At 53.1% G+C, this 18,817-nt stretch overlaps 8 protein-coding genes across 8 annotated transcripts; 4 read left to right on the top strand and 4 right to left on the bottom strand.

Annotated features, from left to right (window-relative positions):
• Positions 1-238: 238 nt before the first annotated feature.
• AYO21_11303 (hypothetical protein) lies at positions 239-2,401 on the top strand (the record flags this gene model as incomplete). The annotated part of the gene is made up of 1 exon (XM_022661199.1): positions 239-2,401. The coding sequence occupies one exon, from the start codon at positions 239-241 to the stop codon at positions 2,399-2,401; it is 2,163 nt and encodes a 720-aa protein (XP_022506513.1).
• An 86-nt stretch (positions 2,402-2,487) lies between these two features.
• AYO21_11302 (hypothetical protein) lies at positions 2,488-3,420 on the bottom strand (the record flags this gene model as incomplete). Its single annotated transcript, XM_022661198.1, has 1 exon — positions 2,488-3,420. The coding sequence occupies one exon, from the start codon at positions 3,418-3,420 to the stop codon at positions 2,488-2,490; it is 933 nt and encodes a 310-aa protein (XP_022506512.1).
• A 1,602-nt stretch (positions 3,421-5,022) lies between these two features.
• AYO21_11301 (hypothetical protein) lies at positions 5,023-6,738 on the bottom strand (the record flags this gene model as incomplete). Its single annotated transcript, XM_022661197.1, has 2 exons — positions 5,023-5,553; positions 5,602-6,738. 2 exons carry the CDS (start codon positions 6,736-6,738, stop codon positions 5,023-5,025), a joined length of 1,668 nt encoding a protein of 555 aa, XP_022506511.1.
• A 1,440-nt stretch (positions 6,739-8,178) lies between these two features.
• AYO21_11300 (hypothetical protein) lies at positions 8,179-9,513 on the top strand (the record flags this gene model as incomplete). Its single annotated transcript, XM_022661196.1, has 1 exon — positions 8,179-9,513. One exon carries the CDS (start codon positions 8,179-8,181, stop codon positions 9,511-9,513), a length of 1,335 nt encoding a protein of 444 aa, XP_022506510.1.
• Positions 9,514-10,362: 849 nt separating this feature from the next.
• On the bottom strand, positions 10,363-12,285 carry AYO21_11299 (serine/threonine-protein kinase bur1; the record flags this gene model as incomplete). Its single annotated transcript, XM_022661195.1, has 1 exon — positions 10,363-12,285. One exon carries the CDS (start codon positions 12,283-12,285, stop codon positions 10,363-10,365), a length of 1,923 nt encoding a protein of 640 aa, XP_022506509.1.
• A 1,001-nt stretch (positions 12,286-13,286) lies between these two features.
• Positions 13,287-13,778, top strand: AYO21_11298 (hypothetical protein; the record flags this gene model as incomplete). The annotated part of the gene is made up of 2 exons (XM_022661194.1): positions 13,287-13,358; positions 13,422-13,778. 2 exons carry the CDS (start codon positions 13,287-13,289, stop codon positions 13,776-13,778), a joined length of 429 nt encoding a protein of 142 aa, XP_022506508.1.
• Positions 13,779-13,888: 110 nt separating this feature from the next.
• AYO21_11297 (hypothetical protein) lies at positions 13,889-16,586 on the bottom strand (the record flags this gene model as incomplete). Its single annotated transcript, XM_022661193.1, has 2 exons — positions 13,889-16,396; positions 16,452-16,586. 2 exons carry the CDS (start codon positions 16,584-16,586, stop codon positions 13,889-13,891), a joined length of 2,643 nt encoding a protein of 880 aa, XP_022506507.1.
• A 1,004-nt stretch (positions 16,587-17,590) lies between these two features.
• Positions 17,591-18,689, top strand: AYO21_11296 (hypothetical protein; the record flags this gene model as incomplete). Its single annotated transcript, XM_022661192.1, has 2 exons — positions 17,591-18,430; positions 18,537-18,689. The coding sequence occupies 2 exons, from the start codon at positions 17,591-17,593 to the stop codon at positions 18,687-18,689; spliced, it is 993 nt and encodes a 330-aa protein (XP_022506506.1).
• Positions 18,690-18,817: the final 128 nt, after the last annotated feature.

Below are 18,817 nucleotides of genomic sequence, written 5' to 3'. Positions count from 1 at the left end.
TTGTCTTCTCTATGTTCATTTGCTTCAGTTCTAGACGATGTTGTGTGTCTTACACTAATATCATATTTTTGTTTTTTTGTTGATGAGCATAATACCACACAAGCGCATACCACTACTCTTGTGCTCTCAGATATGTATATAAGACACAGATATCTCTGACACAACACACACACACACACACACACACACACACACACACACACACACACACACACACACACACACACACACACACGCAATGGCAAACTTCACAGATTTGACTGGCAAGTTCCGCTCAGGATCAAAGAAGCACCTGCAGGATACTACAAGGCGGCCCCGAGAGTCGTATGTGTGCACTCAGTGCAAAGACGCCAAACTGCGATGTGACCGCAACCACCCCTGCGGCAGTTGTGTGAAAAGAGGCACCAATACCATCTGCAATTACCCTCGTACGTCTGGAAATGTGCACCACGGCAACCCGATCCGCAACCGTCCCTCTGTGGCCGAAGACAGGCTGTTGCATCTGGAAGCCCTGGTCAGTCAACTGATGGAAAACCAAGCGGCGGCACAGGTTAGCAACGACACGGTACTACCACCAACCGCAAAACTAGTGACTCCGCCTGAGGCATCCTTCAGTGACACGGCTGGTATTAATCATGAGGAGACCGCCTCTACGACATATGTTGGATCGACACATTGGTCAGCCATACTGGAGGATATCCAGGAATTGAAGGCCGCGCTGGCGAGCGTAGCTCATGGTCAACAAGCGAACGACAACGAAAATCTACCAGAACCCACTAGCAATGGCCACGAGCTGATATTCGGATCCCCGGACAACTATCCCTTAGCACAGGTCCTATCTCAGTACCTCCCTCCAAGACAAGAGGTGGATCGGCTGCTCGCCGTTTATTTCCAGGGCGAGACTTTCATTGTCCCGTTCATTCATGCGTATCATTTCCAGCGGCAGTATCGAGCATTCTGGTGCGAGATGACGAGCGTCAATCCGCTTTGGGTTTCCATCCTATTTTCAATCTGCAGCATAGCCACTTGGATCAAGGCCACGCAAGGAGTTTCATCAAATGAACCAGGAACCACTGCCGGCTCCAACTTTCACACAGCTGCCGCGCAGTGCCTGGTGGCAGGAGGGTATTACCAACCACAGCCACTGACAGTTGAGGCACTTGGGTTATATGCTCAATACAAGAATCTCCGAAGCCTCGACCCGTCGCGTGAAGCGGGAGCCATATTGGCCGTGGTCGTACGCATGGCCCACGAGATGGGCTACCACCGGGATCCTGACTCTCTCGGCTCTTTTACAGTGTTTGAAGGGGAGATGCGTCGACGGTTCTGGTCTACATGTAAGCAGATGGACCTCATGGTCTCATTTCAACTCGGCCTCCCAAGCACCATCTGCCTGGAGAACTGTGACACCAAAGCACCGAGAAATCTCATGGATTCAGATTTCGATGAAGATACCAGGGTACTACCTCCTTCCCGAGCGGAGAACGAGATGACCCGACTCCTCTGGTTTATTGTCAAGGACAGGCAAATGTACGCTTTCGGAAAGGTATACCAGAATGCACTTTCGTTCGAATTGAAGACGGAAGCAGAGGTGCTCCAGCTCGACCGAGAAATTCAACGCATGCACGAAATCACTCCAGAAGTTTTGAAGCCGCGGCCTCTGTCAGAGTCAATTGCGGAATCGCCATTTGCCATCATGACAAGACTCTATATCGATTTTATTTACCTGAAGAGTCTCTTGGTTCTCCATCGGCCCTATATGGCCCGCGGCAACCTGTCGAGTACACAATCCTGCGTGAATGCTGCAACACGACTCGTCAGCCAGTTCATTGCCGTGTACAAGGAGATGGAACCGGGCGGTTTATTGCACATGGAACGGTGGATGTTGACAAACTTCACTATGAACGATTTCCTGCTTGGTGTCATGACACTTTGCCTGATCGTCCACATTCGGCGCAAAAGTCTCTTCAAGGGCGTCCCATCGCTCATTGATGCTGCCACCGAGGCGGAGGTGGTCGCTCTTCTCGAGCAGGCTATTGTCATCTGTACGGAGAAGTCCAACCTGAGCAAAGATGCAGCTCGGGTCTCGTCTGCCCTCCGTCTCGTGCTGGATAGCACTAAATCTCCGAATGTGCATCATGCCAACAACCATTTCCCACTTGGTGGCAATCGGACTAACATGGCTCACAACTCGCTGGAGCTCGACCCAGCCCTACTATTGCGGCAGTCTCAGGAGAGCCAGTCTTATCTTCCGGTCGATCAAGAACCGTCTTTTAGCTTTCTTGACCCCTTCAACTTCATGGGCAATGAATTTGACAGTATGGAATGGATGACGTTCGATTCACAGATCATGGGGGAAGATGATCCACTGACGTCTCTGAGCGAGTTTGAAAATCATTGAGAATGCCATCAGCTCTCTTGCTCGGAGCTGGATGCACAAGTTATCTCCTTTGCATGGCGCAAAATTCGCTCGGTCACTTCCAATCATCACCAAGGCTGGACCCCGTCTTTCCGCACGACAGACCCGACATCTTGGTCTCTCAGTCCATCTACTACATCTCTCACCACGCCGGCTCCGACACTCGGGTCCAATGCACCCAGCTGCTTCAATCGCTCCGGGTTGCCAAAACCAAGTCCCGTTGCCAAGAAGCCGGGGCTCACACACCACACCTTGACATTGTCGTCCTTCAAGACCCTAACCCACTCGCGCATCATCATGTTCATTCCAGTCTTGCTGGCCCTGTATGCCGGAATCCCCAGCCCAGTGAGGCCACGGTTGGTTTTAGGCCAACCCTTCTCCCCGGGGGACTGATTGACGATGACCGCTGGATTTGTGCTCTCGGTGAGAGTGGCAGTCCCGCTTGTGATGAAAAGGAGGCGAGGGTCAGAGGACTTTAGGAGGAGTGGGATGAGTGTGTATGTGAGGATGTACGTGCCTGTGACGTTGACATCCCAGGATTTGTTCCACATCTGGCGCATGGTGAGTTCACCAGAGGACATTTTTGGCTCGAGCTGGCCGCCTGTCGAAGCACAGGAAAGCATCAAGGTCAGCGTTAGCCCTTTTATCGAGCTTTGATGAGAGGACGATGAGACTAAAGGTGCAGCTCGAATAATCGGGACAGAAGCCTCACCAGCGTTGTTTATCAGCACATCCAGCCTTCCATGGTGCTGCTCCAGATTCTCGAACAAAGCATTGATTGACTGGTCGTCCTCGACGTCAATCTGCACGGGCGTCACGACGCTTTGACTCTGGGGGAACTCGTCCTTGACCTGCTTCGCAGCCGTGGTGGCTTTCTCCAGACTCCGGCCGCCCAGGAGGATGGTGTATGTTTTGCCGGGTGACTGGAGTAAAGACCTGACTGTCTCGAGGCCTAGACCTGTGTTGGCGCCTGTGATCAGGACGATGGTGTTGGCCGCCATGGCCGGCGACTGTGACGAGGCTGATGGAGTTGCTGGTTGGCCGAAGTTCGTTGAGACCTGGAACCGCGTAGGGAATATTGAACTCTTTGGATCCTGACAACCCTTAATTGCTCTTGTCGGCCTGCTGGTCGATACGATATTGTTTCTATTTCTCCCTCCTCGCTTTGCTGGCAAGCTTTTTCTTTGTACGTAGTCTGTGCAGTGGCGTTGAAACCCTATGGAAGCAGCACAACCATGAATGGAAATGTGGTGTGGTATTTTGCAAGACAAAAATCTCCCCTCCCTCCCTCGCTCCCATCTTTATACCCTTTTCCACTCACTTGCATGCCTCCACTATATCTGGGGAACCCTGATTTCTCCGTAGTCCATACATCATCCCTTGTCCATGACCGCTTCATTTCCCCCCCCCCCTCTCTCTCTGTGTGCGAGAATCTTCTACCCCTCAAGAAACTACTTGGTAGCTACAGATGTACGTCTCGGACATAAGCTCCACGGGAGAGCCGCCAGAAAGTGTTTTCGCTTTTTCCTCTGATTACAATCCGGTCCGACACGCCATAAACTCATTCATTCGTCAAGGGTCTGTATGTATACCAAGTACTCGGTACAAAACGTCCCACAGGCGGGAGGATACTTCCCCCGAGTCCGCAGGAAGGGGGCCGCTTCGAGGACCGCCACCGTCGAAGATCTCATTGGTGGGTGGGGTGTGTAGGTGGTTTGGTGGTTTGATCCCGTAATATCAATAGCTGGGAAATCCGAAAGGGGAAATTCGGCTGAGCCGAAAACATATTCATACTTGCCTATTTGGGCAAGCACGCAAAGCTCGGTCCATGCAAGTACATGCTGTACGTACTCGGTCTGAATGACATCACGGGCAGCGGTTACAGGCGGGAGGGAGGGCTTTCCTGTGGACGGCAAGACGATCACGGGAAATGCTTTCTTCATAGTCGTAGTCGCAGCCGTAGTCATACTCGTGCCGTAGTCATACTCGTGCCGTAGTCATACTCGTGCCGTAGTCATACTCGTGCCGTAGTCATACTCGTGCCGTAGTCATACTCGTGCCGTCGGACGACTCATGGGCAGGAATGTTACCAAAGTCCCAGATCGACAACCATCTGAGATCAGACCAGTGTCTGCGTGATACAAACATTACTTAGCAAGAGTCCTCAACTTCGACGAGATCCGACCTTCAAAATGACTGTCATAGACTCGAGTTCATACATAATGATACAGATACAGGGTGCAGGTGGCTTGCTGCTAAAAAAAAAAAATCCAAAGTCCTGATCTAACTGGTGTCTCTTTTTTCTCTTTTCTCTTGCTCCGTGCTATGCAATGTAATGTCTTCGTCTTGCCCGCTTGCAAAATGCATTCATTCATGCAACCAACACATCAAAAAGATTGAAACGCCCGGTCATGCGCCTGCCTCCCAATGCCTCCCGATGCTTCCTATCGGCAAGTTCCTGCGTGCGTGTTTCCAGCTAGCTTTTTGGTTTCCTCCCTCCCTCCCAGCATATAACAAATGCAACACGGATGAGTTCTTTGGGTATTAGAGGTCCCTCGCGCCTCGCTTCACATTACACCACAACACAACACAGAACAGCAGCTTTACGCGCTGAAGTTGACGGCCCTCTTGTTCCACGAGCCGCTACACGACGGCGATGCGCTGGCCGTGAGAGGAAGTCCGGCAAGGCTCTTGAAACTGTCCGAGACGGTCTCCCCATTGGAGCTCGTGCTCACGTCGTATTTCGTAAAGTTGGCGCCAGCAGCGGGCACGCCAAACGTGGCGGAATAAAAGGTATAGTACTGGCCGGCGCATACGCTCGTCATGGGCGTCGGGACACTGCTGACGGTGGGTAGGTCATTGTACGTGATTGGGTTGATCAGATCAACCGACAGGGTGACTGGGTCGTAGGTCTCACCAGTGCGGGCAGCAGCGTAAACAGTCAATTGTTGGTTATCGGAGGCGTCTGCGGCAGCGAGGGAAGAGTACGAGGTTTGTGCAAAGATCTTGTCCGAGATCGCGTAGCCTTGTCCGTTGTTATCAAAGGTCTGGGTAGAGCCACTGGTGAGAGAGACAATAACGGTAAAGGATGAAATCGAGGTCGAAGCTGGGATCGTTCCCTCAAAGCCGTAGAACTAGGAGACGTATTAGCATCAAAACTTCTAAGAGTAGACTGCACTTACGGTGAATGTGTCGTCGAAACCGTTGGCATCGCCCAAAACTGACGCCTGAATGGTGTATCCATCGCCTGCTGCTCCAGTCCGGTCCTTGTAGACAACTTGGACGCTGGAGATGCTGGACGATGGGAGACTGTTGGTGTGGATGCGGAGCTCGCCCGTGAACTGGAGATTTTGTCCGTCGGCGGCAACGTTGAGCTGGAGGTTCGACGGCTTGAGCTCATAGGGGGCAATGACATCAGACAGCTGCACGCCAGCAGGGACAGTGTTGATCATTTTGGCGAAAATGCCCGAGCAAGCATTGGCGTAGGCATAGGGATCGGCCAAGCCAGACACCGTCTGGCGGTCATTGAGACCAAAGATGCGTCCGTCAGAGTAAGCCTTGGGATTGGCGCCGACGACAAGAGGGTTTCTGGTTGTGCCATCGAGATACTCGGTGACGACAGCGTTGTCGAAGGTGGCGTTGGTCGAATCCAAGTCCTGGACACCGAGCGGCGTGCTGCCCGGAGGCACAATATCGGGATGCTCTTCAGAATGGACACCACCTATGCTGTGACCACAGGCAACCATCGCAACCATCTCCTCGGGGCTGAACCCCATGCGTCTGAATTCTCCAATCATCTGCGGCATGGGATCGGTGGGTTGAGGAACACCAACCGGACCAGGACCGGTGGCGTCGACACGTCCAGCTCGCACGGGCACAATCGGACCACCACATGCCCTCACCGCCTGATAGAGCCCGACATTGATCAGATCAGCCATCGGGGCTCGGCTGCTGAAGAACTGAGAATAGAAGTGTAGAGTGTTGTTGAAGGCAATCCCGGTGTTGGTTGGGTAGATGTTCGAATCCAGCTCAAAGCCGATCGAGGCGTCGACACCTCCCACTCCGGTCGAGGCATCATGAGGGGCCATGTCGTGGAACGCTGTCCGGATGAGACCAGCAGCGATTGAGTGACCTGGCTCCTTGGCGATGGTGCACGGTTGCAGAAGTATAGGAAACTCTCGGGCGTTGTACCCGTTGTTCAGGAACATGAGGTCCTCGATCTCATCATAAGCGGACGGCCACGTGGGACCTGCTGAAATTCCTTGGATGGAGGACGCCAGGCCCAGGGCCAAAAAGCCTATGTTATTGGTCCTCCGCATGTTGGGGATGGAAAGGTATGCTTTCGGTATATCTGTCGGACAGATGAAAAAGACTGTAGGACAGAGTGTTTGGATGGAAGTGAGACAAGAGACAAAAATGGCGCAGGGGACCTATGGCAATATATCTAGGTACAACAGATCTTGGGAAATCCTCTTTCGTGACTGATTCGGCCAACATAAGCAAGAAGGCTGAGGGATTGGGAATCGCGTTGAAACAAGTCATTATCGGTTGGGAGGCGTCTGGTGGAGGCTGGTGCTCGTATAATTTAATTTGGGAAGTCATATTCTCAGAAGGGTACATTGGCTCATGGCCTGATTCTTCTGGTCAAGCCAGTGCGCATTGCTCCAACTCACATGTGCTAGCAGATTTGGCCACAATGGGCAATGGCCCATGCAGGATGCATAGGCAACCACTCCGACCAACCACCGGGGTTGAATTTGCAATTTCCTGTTCAAGGACATGTTCGCTCCATCGGACTTGAACGTTTAGAGAAGAGAACGAGACAGTCTGTGGACCTGGTGTCGGCTGAGGTGACAGTGCGGAGGCCCCGGCCTTGTCCATGATCCCACGGATGATTTAGACAAGATGAGCAAATAACTGGTCATCGGAGTATCGGTCCTCGACTATGACGACAGGGATACTCTGCTGGACCGACACGTCTGGGGCTCAGTCGATGGTCAAAAGGACGTGCCTAGTGAGTTTGACCGGTGGAGGCCTCTCCCTCAAAAAGAAACATCGGGAAGCGTTTGGGTGGCCGACGGATACAAGGATCCGAGATCTCACAAGCGTCCCACGAGTCACTCCACACCATCCCGAGTTTAGGAGCCTGGGCACGGTAACTGAAAGCAGCATCGCGAATCTTGCTCTATAACCTAGCGCAATCTGCTCAAGCTTTTGTTGTGTCGGGGCGTCGGGCAGTGAAAGTAAGCTGACAGATGTAGTAAGTAAGGCCACAGCGCAGTGCGTATTCGCTACCGGCTTTCTCATAAACGGCGGTCAGACATAGCCGGGAGATCTTTGGTGTCGACTGCTTTTATGCCGCAGACTAGCAGGTCATGACTTGCTGTAACTCGAAGCCAAGGCGGTGAGTGAATGACTGATTGTAGATGCTGGAAGAAGTCGTGGAAAGAAAGACGATGCATCACAAAACAGGCAAGTGGCTAGGCCAAGGCAGGCCATTCTTGTTTTGTACTAGTCTATCCGTACCACTAGCTGTTTATGCACTAGCCCAACATGCCAAAATAGACACGCTAAGCCTTGCATTTTGATCCCATTCCATCTTTCCCTTTTCTCCATCTGGAATGGGTGGCACTCTACACCTCTCAACTGGTTATTCTTGTATCATTTGTTGAGCGTGATAATAGCGCCCACACCAGCGGCCGCTTTAGAGTACGCTAATTCGACAACCCGAAGCGCGAATGTGTTTAGGATGTGAAAAGATGGGTCAGAAACAGCAACCCGATGCTCGTCGTTCTTCAATAGCAGATGCGGACATGGCGAAGTCAAAGCGGCGAAAACTATCACACCCCCAGCGTGGGAGCCACGTTCAAGCTCAAGGCCGATCCCGAGCCAAAGATACAAGAAGGATGCCCAGAAAGAGACGCCTCGGCCCTCACCCACCACGAGATCTCCGTCACCAGATTGGCCAGGCAAAACCTGAGACTGGCCTCCCCACTCCTCCAGGGACATCCAACGGGGCGTCGAAGTTCACGCTATCATTCGCCAAATCCATCCTCGACAAAATCTGGATCCGTAACAAGAATCAGCACCGGACACAACCGTGGTGGAAATCCCTATCGATGTTGAGGAAAGCAGTCTTCCGGCTTGTCCTCATCGAGCAGGAGGAGTTGTCACTGAGGGGCCGAATTGGCCAGGACACCGCCAACGCAAAAGCCGCGAGGGAGAGGTTCGAACGCGAGACGCAACTTCGCAGGGAAAAAGAGATCTGGGCCGACTGGGCCCGTCAGACCCTGGTGCCGAGGGCTTACCTTGGCTTTTCGGGACTAGTGAGCGATTCTCAATTCGCGCACCTAGGAGTTGTGTTGGTAGGCCTCTTGGCTGACGTGGTGAGCAGCGTGGGTCTGCCGACTCCAATCCCGCATGAGCAAATTGAGCAGCGAGGAAAAGTGATTACCACCACAAAAGGGGGCCAATCCGATACGGCGACCACCAAGGCGAGAAGTCCCACGGCCAAGAGTATCAGAGTGACGGGTCTGCAGAGCGGTGAGATCGTGGAGAGGACCTATGACAGCGACGACTTGGGAGAAGTGATTGAGCGAAAGCGACGTGACCATCAGCAGGACCTGCAGCCGAGCCGCCCTACCACCCGCACGTGGCCCGACGGAGCTTCAGACCGAGATGCAACGCTTGTCAGAGAGGAAGAACGAGCAGTGGTCATGGCGGGTTCTGCGCCCGATCGCGTCGCTGGAACAGACACGAAAAACCCCAAGCGCAAGGCCGAGAGATCAGCAGCACCATCACCCTCACCATCAGCACCTCTTACAGCTCCCCCAAGGGATCCGGCCACCGATACTGCATCTCACGGCTCCAGTCGTAGTGTTGGTGGAGCGGCCGGTCTCGACCTTACAGACAGCACCTTCCTCGAAGAGACACGAGGACAGACGACCCGCGCCGCTAAGGAGACGAGAGTCGAAGGAAAGACCAAGACCAGAGACAACAGCGGTAGCAGCGGTAGCAGCAGCAACAGGACCAAAAAGAGCAGTGGGAAAGGCAAGAAGAACGCCATTGACGACTTGTTCGCCGGCTTGACCTGAAATATTTAGAGTCTTTGCATTCTTCGCATTCTTCGGCGGCAGCATACATACATACATACATACATACATATGTGGACGTATCCGTATTCGTGTGCGTGTCCTCTATCTATCCTCTCTCGATACGTAGTGTATGTGCTCTTGTCTCTTGTTCGACATGAATGTCTCAAAAGCCCGAAAATGGATCTTATTTCTTGATTTCTTGATTGGATCTTCAACGCTATAGCCAAGTATATAGGTATTTTCTCTCGTCACTTAAAAATAAAGGGCGGAAAGAAAATACACCAAAAAGCTCACCCTCTCCCTCTCTCCCTTCCTCCCATCATCCTTTCAACCCGCTCTCTCTGTCGATCTCCCACAAGCAAAATTCTTTCGACCGTGGAAAAATAAAAAATTATTGGCCCGGGGGGGTTGGACATGAAAAGAACTCGATCGGGGGGGTATCATGGTTGTTTGTTTGTTTTGCTTTTTCCCAAAACCCTCAGCTTTGCAAATTTCCCACATCAGCAACCTGGATTTTTGCCCTTGCGCCCTTCATCAACCCAAGTGAACGCCATGCGGTATGAATGGCAGAGACCATTAAATGCTGCGCCCCGTGGTCGAGTTTGTTGTGCCTGCCTTTTCCCCTGTTTCAACCAATCCCGCAGCGCCGTTCGCTATGCAAATGTAAGAGGCATCCTTTCATCCCCATTCTCGTCATCATCTTAATCCGTTCGATCCCAATTGCCGTTATTGCCATTGTGGGGTGTGGTAATGCACTGCACGACTGTGCAGGACGCGGTGGTAATCTGCAAGGGCGTTCTTCCTCCCGGTGCTTATGCCAGCACCACCAGATCCCAAGCTTTGTCGTTCCTATCGACGATACGGGTCTTGTCCACCATATCCACCTCTGTCCCTATCTCGCTCCCTGTAGTCTCTTCCCATGTCTCGGTCTCTGTCTCTCCTATCCCGGTGCCCATCCCTCTCGCGTTCCCAGTCCCGCCCGGGACTTCGACTTCGTGGCCTTCGCTCCCGGTCACGATCTCTGTCTGCTGGTTCCCTCCCACTCGGCTCCTCATAGCGTATCGGTTCACCATAGTCAGGGGGTCCATCACGGTACCCAGGCCGATCGTCCCTGCGTCGGTGCTTCGGCGGAGCGGCATGAGGGTCGGCACTCGAGTATGGAGGAATATATGTGTCACGATTACCACCACCTGCAGGACCGCCGGCACCTCCACCAGTGGCAGGAGGGGCTCGAGATCTTGGTAGAGGTGGACCGCGCCCGTCATCACGATAAGGGGGAACTTCTGGAGGCCCATGGCGATACGAGTCGACTTCTGTAGGTGGTAATCGTGGTGGCATTGTATGATCGCCAGGGGGTCGTCGCGGGTACGAGTCATCATAAGGCGGACGATGACCTTGGTCGTATGGTGGCATGTCACGATGCGGAGGATAAGGATTCGCACCTCGATAGTCACCGCCGCCGCCGTAAGCACCATTCTGAGGAGGACCCGGAGGCCGTCTGTTGTAGGGTTGGTTGGTGTTGTGGCCGTTGGCGTATGGTGGTCTGCCACCCGGCGCACGAGCACCAGGAGGTGGGCCGCCACCACCACGCATTCCTTCATATGGTGGGAGCGGCCTCCCGCTGATACCCCATTCTCCCTGCGGGCCGATACCTACAGAGCCACCAGCTGGTGCAGGCGGTCGTTTCGTTCTTTGATCTCTGAACTTCTTTCGATCCAACTCATGTGACTCTTCAAATGAGGGTAACTCTTCGGGTCTAGCTGGGTAGGGTGCAGAGTGAAAGTAAGGATGTTTGAGGGCGTCGATGGCGTTTATTCGTTTTCGCCAATCCAACTTCAGAAGCTCGCTCAGCAGCGAGAGCGCTAGAGGCTCGAGGTCGCGGAATTGACGGGTGAGCGTGGGAGGCATTTGTTCAAATTCCAGGATAGCATCAGCGCCAGGAAGTTCTCGCCAGCCGGGCATATTCTCCTCTGTAGGGGATCCCAGCAGCTCAAAGATCAATCTGGCCTGATTCAGATCGCTGTCTCCGGTCAAGATGGGCTTGTGTTTGAACATTTCGCCAAAGACACAGCCCACTCCCCACATATCGATCGCAGTGGTATACTTGCGCAATTGGAGCAGCAGTTCTGGTGGCCGATACCATCGTGTCACAACCAAAGTAGTGTATTCTCTGGTGGCTTCTCCGCCTCCTTGACCTGGCTTGGGAGGCTCGTCGTCATAAGGACGCGCCAGCCCGAAATCCGCAATCTGGAGGATGCCTCGATTATTGATGAGCAGGTTGGCGGTTTTCATGTCTCGATGGAGGATTCTGTTCTCGTGGAGATATGCGCAGCCTTCGAGGAGTTGCTTCATGTAGCACTTGATCTGCGGCGTGGTGAAATTGACATCGGGGTTTTCCAAGAGTCCTGATAGATCGTGGTCCATGTACGGTGTCACCATGAACATGCTCGTTTTCTTGCTCGCATTCTTGGGTCGCTCGACGGCCATCTCTGCCAGCTTCAAGACGTTGATGTGGTCGAGTTGCTTCAACAACTTAATCTCCCGCAGTGCGGTTATGGGGAATCCATCCTTCTCGTTGTGCATCAAGATCTTTTTCAGCGCCACAATCTGTCCCGTCCTCTTGGACTTCGCTTTGGACACTTCGCCAAAAGTTCCCTCGCCCAGTTTCCCCATGTATTCATACTCTGTGATTCTTGAGCAGCCGTGGAACCGGGGCCTGCCATCTTCAAGGAATTCGAGGCTCTTGCGGGGGTGTCTTGCATCCGAGGACATCGCGACCACTGTTTTCACGACCTGGAGCAGCCGTCTGTGGTAGGATAATGCTGTGCGCTGCCGAGGTCAGGGTATGACAGCCTCAGTACACCGCAACCGTGATGGCAATGGATGATGTCCAAGCCAAAGTGTTTGCGCTTTTCTGCCGTTGCGTCGGAGGAGCTGAGAATCGCTATCGACAAGGCCGAGGCCAGAAAGGATCAAGTGGTTTCGTCATCTAGTCACAAAGACGCTAGATAGGGAAGGGGTCGCAGGATCGAAGGTGCCGAGTGATGATGTTCAGGTGAGGTTGGGAATGTGCAGGATGGGACATGCGCAAGTTCCAGCGGAAATCAAGGCCGATTCACACGCGGTCGGGGTGAGGGCATCGACAATGTGCGATCTCTTTATGCGGGTGGATTTGATCAAGACACGATCTCACGCTGCCGGCAAGATGATTAGGATTTGGCTTTTACAACTGTCGCGATGCCGGACTTGGGTGCATGGTCATTGGGCAGTAATGAGACCCTGCAGATTCGAGTAGAATTGGCATGATCCTCGCTTGTCCCCAGATCGGGTGTCGTTCGCGTGCGGCGCCTTGCCCGATGAGCGGACAAACAGTTGTTCCGGCAAGGCTGGGATGCAGAGGCGCCACCAGCCCTGCTTGAAGGGCCACAGGGCTTACTTTCAAACTTGCGAGAGTAAACTTTCCGAAAACATTCTAGTTATGGCTTGTTTGAGTTTGTGGGCCGTGAGCCGGTACGTTTGACCCTGACGCTCTATACAAGCGAAGCTGTTGCGGATTGACACCAGTACACAGAGGGACATAGATACGTCAGGGCTGAGTGATGCTCATGTTGGATGGGACGCCTGAATAACTCTCCAGACCCAAAGTCACCTCATTGTCCAGCAGTTCACACTGAGACTCGACTTCACCTCTCCTTTCACGATTCAACGTTGTGACGCAAAGTAGACCTTTCATCTCTCCCTCTTACCTCACCTCACAAACGCATATCCCAGCCATGGTCGGTGGGAGTTGCCTTTGCGGAAACGTCAAGTTCAATCTCGACGTTGACTCCGAGGCCGCGGATATGGTAAAAAAGTCCCAATGCCTAAATACATGCAAAAGAGATGTTCATATTCAGGGGCAAAATTAGCAAACGAAAGCATGCCACTGTCGGCCCTGTCGCAAAATCACGGGTGCAGTTGCGTCGCTCAACCTGACCGTTCCCGCAAAGGCATTCACCCTTACAAGCGGCAAGTTGAAGACGGTCAAGACGAAACACGTCGATGAAGGCTTTGAATTTTCCCTGTCCTTCTGTCCCGAATGTGGGAGTCCTATCTACGCAATACCTCATGGGCCAGGGCCGCAAGGAGTTCTTGTGATTCAGGTGGGGACCCTTGACGACGCCAGCGTACTGGAGAAGGTACCGGCGGTTGAGATGAACGTGAAGCATAGACTGCAGTGGGTCAAGGAGGTTGAGGGGGCTGAACAGAGGGAAAAATATGGATGATACTGATAGTTTTGAGTCTCGGGATAAGGTATCCATGCCCACTGCACTCTCTCCGGCGGCAATGAATCCTTGTCTGGTCGATCACGTTGCCAATTTTTGCAGCTTCCCGGCTAGTCTTCCGTCAGGTCTCCATACTCCCACATACCCCTTCGTTCCTTCTTTGCTTCCTCCTGGAGCTCTCGGAACCTTGCCAATGTGTCTGCAGACTGTCTTTCCCACGCCTTCAGTTTGACTGGGACCATGGCCAGTCCTTCTCGAATGACCTCTGCATTGATGCTTTCATCGATTTTGTTGGACGCCTTCGGGTCAAGCAGAGAAATGTGCAGCGTTCCTTCCGGAGCGATGTAATCCACATTCGCAACCAGCTCGCGGCCGTCCGTCTGCTCTGCAATGAAATCAACGGTGTCTCGGAGATACTGCTCAGCAGTGGGAAGTTGCAGGAAGGACAGGACGGCATCAGTCGCCTGCGGCTTGAGCTTCTGGGTGGAGAATTGTGGTTGAGTCAATGGTCGCAACCGGGTCCAGGGAACGGTTTCCGAGTTGCCATAGTCAAGGTAGATCAAATCCACTTTCTTCCCGTCACGGTCTACTCTCCTTACTCTCGCTCGATACCACTGGTCGTCCACAGTAAACTTGGCAGCAACGATGTCTCCAACCTTGGGTGGCCCGGGCAGTGGTTGGTCGTTTGCCTTATTCAAATGGAAGGACTTGAAGGCATTCATGAGCTCAGTCAGGCTTGCGGTGCCAGCACCGATTTGTTGAACCTTGAGTTTTCCAGTCTCGTCAACGTGTGTCACCATCACATCGCGATAGTCCTTTCTTCTTGAAGTCGACTGAGCTGCCTCTCCGTTGGTGCCGTTGGTGCCATTTGAAGCAGGTTCAGCTTCGTCTTCGTCGGCGTCCTTGCTCGGATCCCAGTCGTGCCAAATGCCCTTCCTAGCCTCCTTTGCCTTCTTCTCGGCCGCAAACAGCTCATTTGCATGTCCGCTTTTTTCGGCCGAGTATGCATGAACTTCTGCAAGCCCTTCCTCTAATAGAGCTCGTGCAAAGTTTTCGCGGCCAACATACATGGTGCCGATGAACCCGCCAACTTTGTCGGTGTCCTCCACGTCGATCTCCACGTCACGCTGCATACATCTTCTGTTGGCAAAGTCGTAGGCTTCCTGTCCAAAAGGCTCGGCGGTGTCTCCAGGTTGACGGGCAGGCTTCGGCGTCCGGATACCAGAAAGAACAAAAGTCAATTTTGCATTCTCGCGAGGAACAAGAACCACGAATCGAGAACCAGTCCTAACGAAGTCGACCACAGCTGGAACCTTTTTCTGTCTTTGCAGCACTGATGCCTCCATCTTGGCCTTTTGTAGGCTTTCGGAATAGTCCTGATAGTGCTTGGCTGCAGGGGGTTTGTCCGACCACATGCCTTTACCGTCTTTCTGAGCCGATTCCTCAGCGAGAAGCAGCGCATCGTAGTCGGGCGAGCGATCGTCGTCGTCTCTTCGATGCCGAATGACAGACGCATAACCGGCCTCTACCAGGGTCAAAGCGACATTCTTTCCACCCACAGTCACAGTGGCCACCTCGCGTTCTTCGAACCCTTCTGAAGCTGGCTTCTTGCCGTCGATGCTCACCTTGACGTGCTTCCCGATCAATCGCTTCCTGAGGAACTCCTTTGCCTCGGCGCCGAACGCAGATTGTTTCGGATCTGAAGGCTTGGGTTGACGGATGCTGGACAGGGTCACTTTGCGTTCGTCGCCAGATCGAGTTCGAAGGAAGACCGTCTCGGCATTGAGAATCCTGGAGACTGTGAAGTCCGCCTCCTGCACTCCGGCGGCTTTGGATGCTGAAACGCCGGTGAAGACGCCCTTTCTGGCATTCTTTGCTGCGTTCTCGGCGTTTCTGAACTGGGCCATCTGGTTGCCCAGCAAGGTGACGTGTTGGTCGTTGGAGCGAGCCAGCCCAGCCTCAAGGAGAAACATGGCAATATTTCCTTTGGGGTGCAGGACATTTGCAATGAGTTGATTTTGCGGCGTCACTCCCAGAAGTTCGACGGAGCATTTGCGCTGATGTAACCTCTCGTCCACGAAGGCGTGTGCTTCGGTGCCATAGGGCTCAGCAGGGACCTCTTTCCCTTCCGGCGTAGTTCTCTTGGTCGCAGGAGTTCGTATTCCAGCCAGGACGAGCATGGTTTGAATGTGTTTGCCAGGGGTGAGCAAGAGACGAGCAATCAAGCGGTCTCCTGTCAAAACCCTCTCTATGATAGCTTCGATTTTCTTGCCCTTGTATTGATCAACCAAGGCATTGGGGTCGGAGACCTCGGACGAGTTCTCGATCTGACCACCCTTGGCCCACAGACCTTTGCCTTGAGATTTGGCATCGGCCTCCAATGATCTCAGCTTGTCAAGGTATGCCAAGGCGTCTTCATCGTCCTCTTTCTTCCCAGCATCCTCGCGCACTTTGGCCCAACCTTCTTGGACGAGGAGATCGGGCAACTCAGCGCCGTTCGGGAGTCTGACTCGGCCATATTCACGTTTTGTGGTGGGAATGGCATAGAGGACTTGGAATTGAATGACCTTGCCGAGGACCAGCTCGCGGACGAATTCGCGGGACTGAAAGGCAAAGGGCTGCGCAGGGTTAGCTGTTAGCCCTTGTAGGTCTCGTGAGGGATATACCACCGACCTCGTCACCTTCTCTTTTCAATCTCGGGGCACTGACGTAGGCCAGAGACAAGGTTCGTTCGGCTCCTTTAGCATTGGTGATGATCAAAGTGTCGCCTGACAGGATGCTCTTGACCCGAGCTTGGAGGAGGGCCATTGTGAGATCGGGAGTGGTATGTGGGAGAGGAGAATGGTCAATAGAGCAAGACAATGATACAGAAGTGAGTAACGCTATGCAAAGAAAGTGTCAATGCAAAGTGAATAAGAATACCAAGCTGCTGGAAGCTCAACAAGCGGTGGGAGTGCAGCAGTCTTGTGGACAGTTTTCGATTTATTTACGAGCGCATTTGGGTGATGGGTGTGAAGGCAATTAATTTGTGGGGTAAGAATAATCAGGGATCTCGTGCCCACCGCCTACCGCCCACCGCGCCGCCTGATGCCCGGCCCAGTGGGAGCCTCTCGGTGCCTCATAGTGCCTGTCACGGCTCTGAATTCATCCCTAACAGTTTAGTGAAGGAGGCATGTCTGTTTAAGCCTAGTGAGGCTAGTTTGGGCTCGTATTATGGCATTTGACGTCACCATTGATAGGTTAGAGCAGAACGGAAAAAAGCAGCGGGAGAGCAAGCCAAAATGGGGAGGGAGGGAGTACCTGACTCGCGTGCTCGTCGTTCACTACCAAGACAACACCAATACCTACAAGTACTTGGTAGACATTAAAGAGAGACGTATATTTTGTACGCTCCTCATAGCGAATATCTGACCCCTTGTATCCAAAAACCAAAACCTCTAGACGGAGATGACCGTGCACATTGTACAAACTAGAATGTATCACGGCAGCTGCTCCTTCCTGTTTGAGGTCATTCCTTGTCTTATCTCTGATGGTTGCGGGGTATTTGGGATCCTTGCCCGACTGCGTCTGCGTCTCTGTCTTTGACGGAGGGCAGAATCAAAACCAATACGACCATGTCGTGCATCCTATATCTGTCCAACGCCATCTACTTTTCAGATCAGTCCTTTCTGTGTCCATGACAGCCGCCACTGGTGTTTGCAAGACTGAGCCAAGTCAATTACTTACATCTCCTTGTCGCAGCCTTACCCCCTTTCTCCTTCAGCCTCGTATCATCTCCCTACCTACCCCGCCCCTCACTTGCCCCTTCAAACATGAACAATACTGATCCAACCCACCGCAAGGGTGTCGTTGGCAATCCCAATGCCAACTTCTGGCTCTATGACTCCAAGACGGGGTTCGACCTGACACACCCGCCCACGCTCACCTCACCCACGCCTTCTCCCAACTATACGGTAAAGACAACAACCCTCCCCATCACCATCCACCCGCCGAAATCGGCCCTCGTCATTATCGACATGCAGAACTTCTTCCTCTCCCCCAAACTCGGACGGCCAGAGGACTCCAAGGGCCTGGTCGCACAGCAGCAGCTTCTCAAGTACGCCATCCCGGCGGCCCGGAAAGCGGGCGTCCGCATCATCTGGTTGAATTGGGGTTTGACCGACCAAGAAATCGCCGAGATGCCGCCGGGCACTCTCCGCGCGTTTGGTTTCGAAACCGTCCTCGCGGGCGAGTTTGAATCCTATGACAAAGTCGAGAAAAAGCAAGCAGCTGTCGACTCGCACGGTGTCAACGAGGGGTGCCATGAGTTCCCAGACCCACAGATCGAAACGTCGGGCAAGAACCCGCGAATCTACAAGGGACTGGGAAGTGAAATTGGCCCTGTAACCCTCGATGATGGCAACACGACCCAAGGCGGACGGTTGCTGATGCGTGACACGTGGAACGCCGACTTGACCCCGGAACTGAAGCAGACGTACGAGACAGACGGTAAGAAGGCTAATCCACCAGATGTATGGATCCACAAGAACCGCATGTCTGGGCTTTGGGGTCAAAGCACCTTGTGCACAGAGTTTCTTGAGAAGGAGGGCATCAAGACGTTATTTTTCACTGGAGTGAACACGGATCAATGTGTGGGTGGGAGTCTTCAGGATGTAGGTCAAAGTGGAATTACCATTCCTTTCTTGCCCCCTTCTCTCTCTCTCTCTTCGAATGACCAAGGCCCAATTCATGGCTAATCTCGGTGTTGTTGACGACTAGGCATTCACAAAAGGCTACGACGTGGTTCTGCTCTCCGATGGTGCCGCCACCACGAGCCCATCGAGCAGTCAGGAGAGTATCGAATTCAACTGCGCAAAGACTTGGGGTTTCTGTACTACCTGCAAGGACTTTGCGGAGGGGTTGGGCTTGTAAGACAGCATGGCGGCTAAAATGAGGCATGAACACACGCAAAGTTGAATTGATTATCGACTTGCTCTCGTCTTGAATAATCCATGATCCTCCACCTGGCCGTCCTTGCCATACATTCTACCTATCGACGC

The sequence above is a fragment of the Fonsecaea monophora genome (genome assembly GCF_001642475.1).
Source record: "Fonsecaea monophora strain CBS 269.37 chromosome Unknown Scaff152, whole genome shotgun sequence".
Taxonomy (NCBI): Eukaryota; Fungi; Ascomycota; class Eurotiomycetes; order Chaetothyriales; family Herpotrichiellaceae; genus Fonsecaea; species Fonsecaea monophora.
This window is presented reverse-complemented; position numbering and strand designations above follow the sequence as displayed.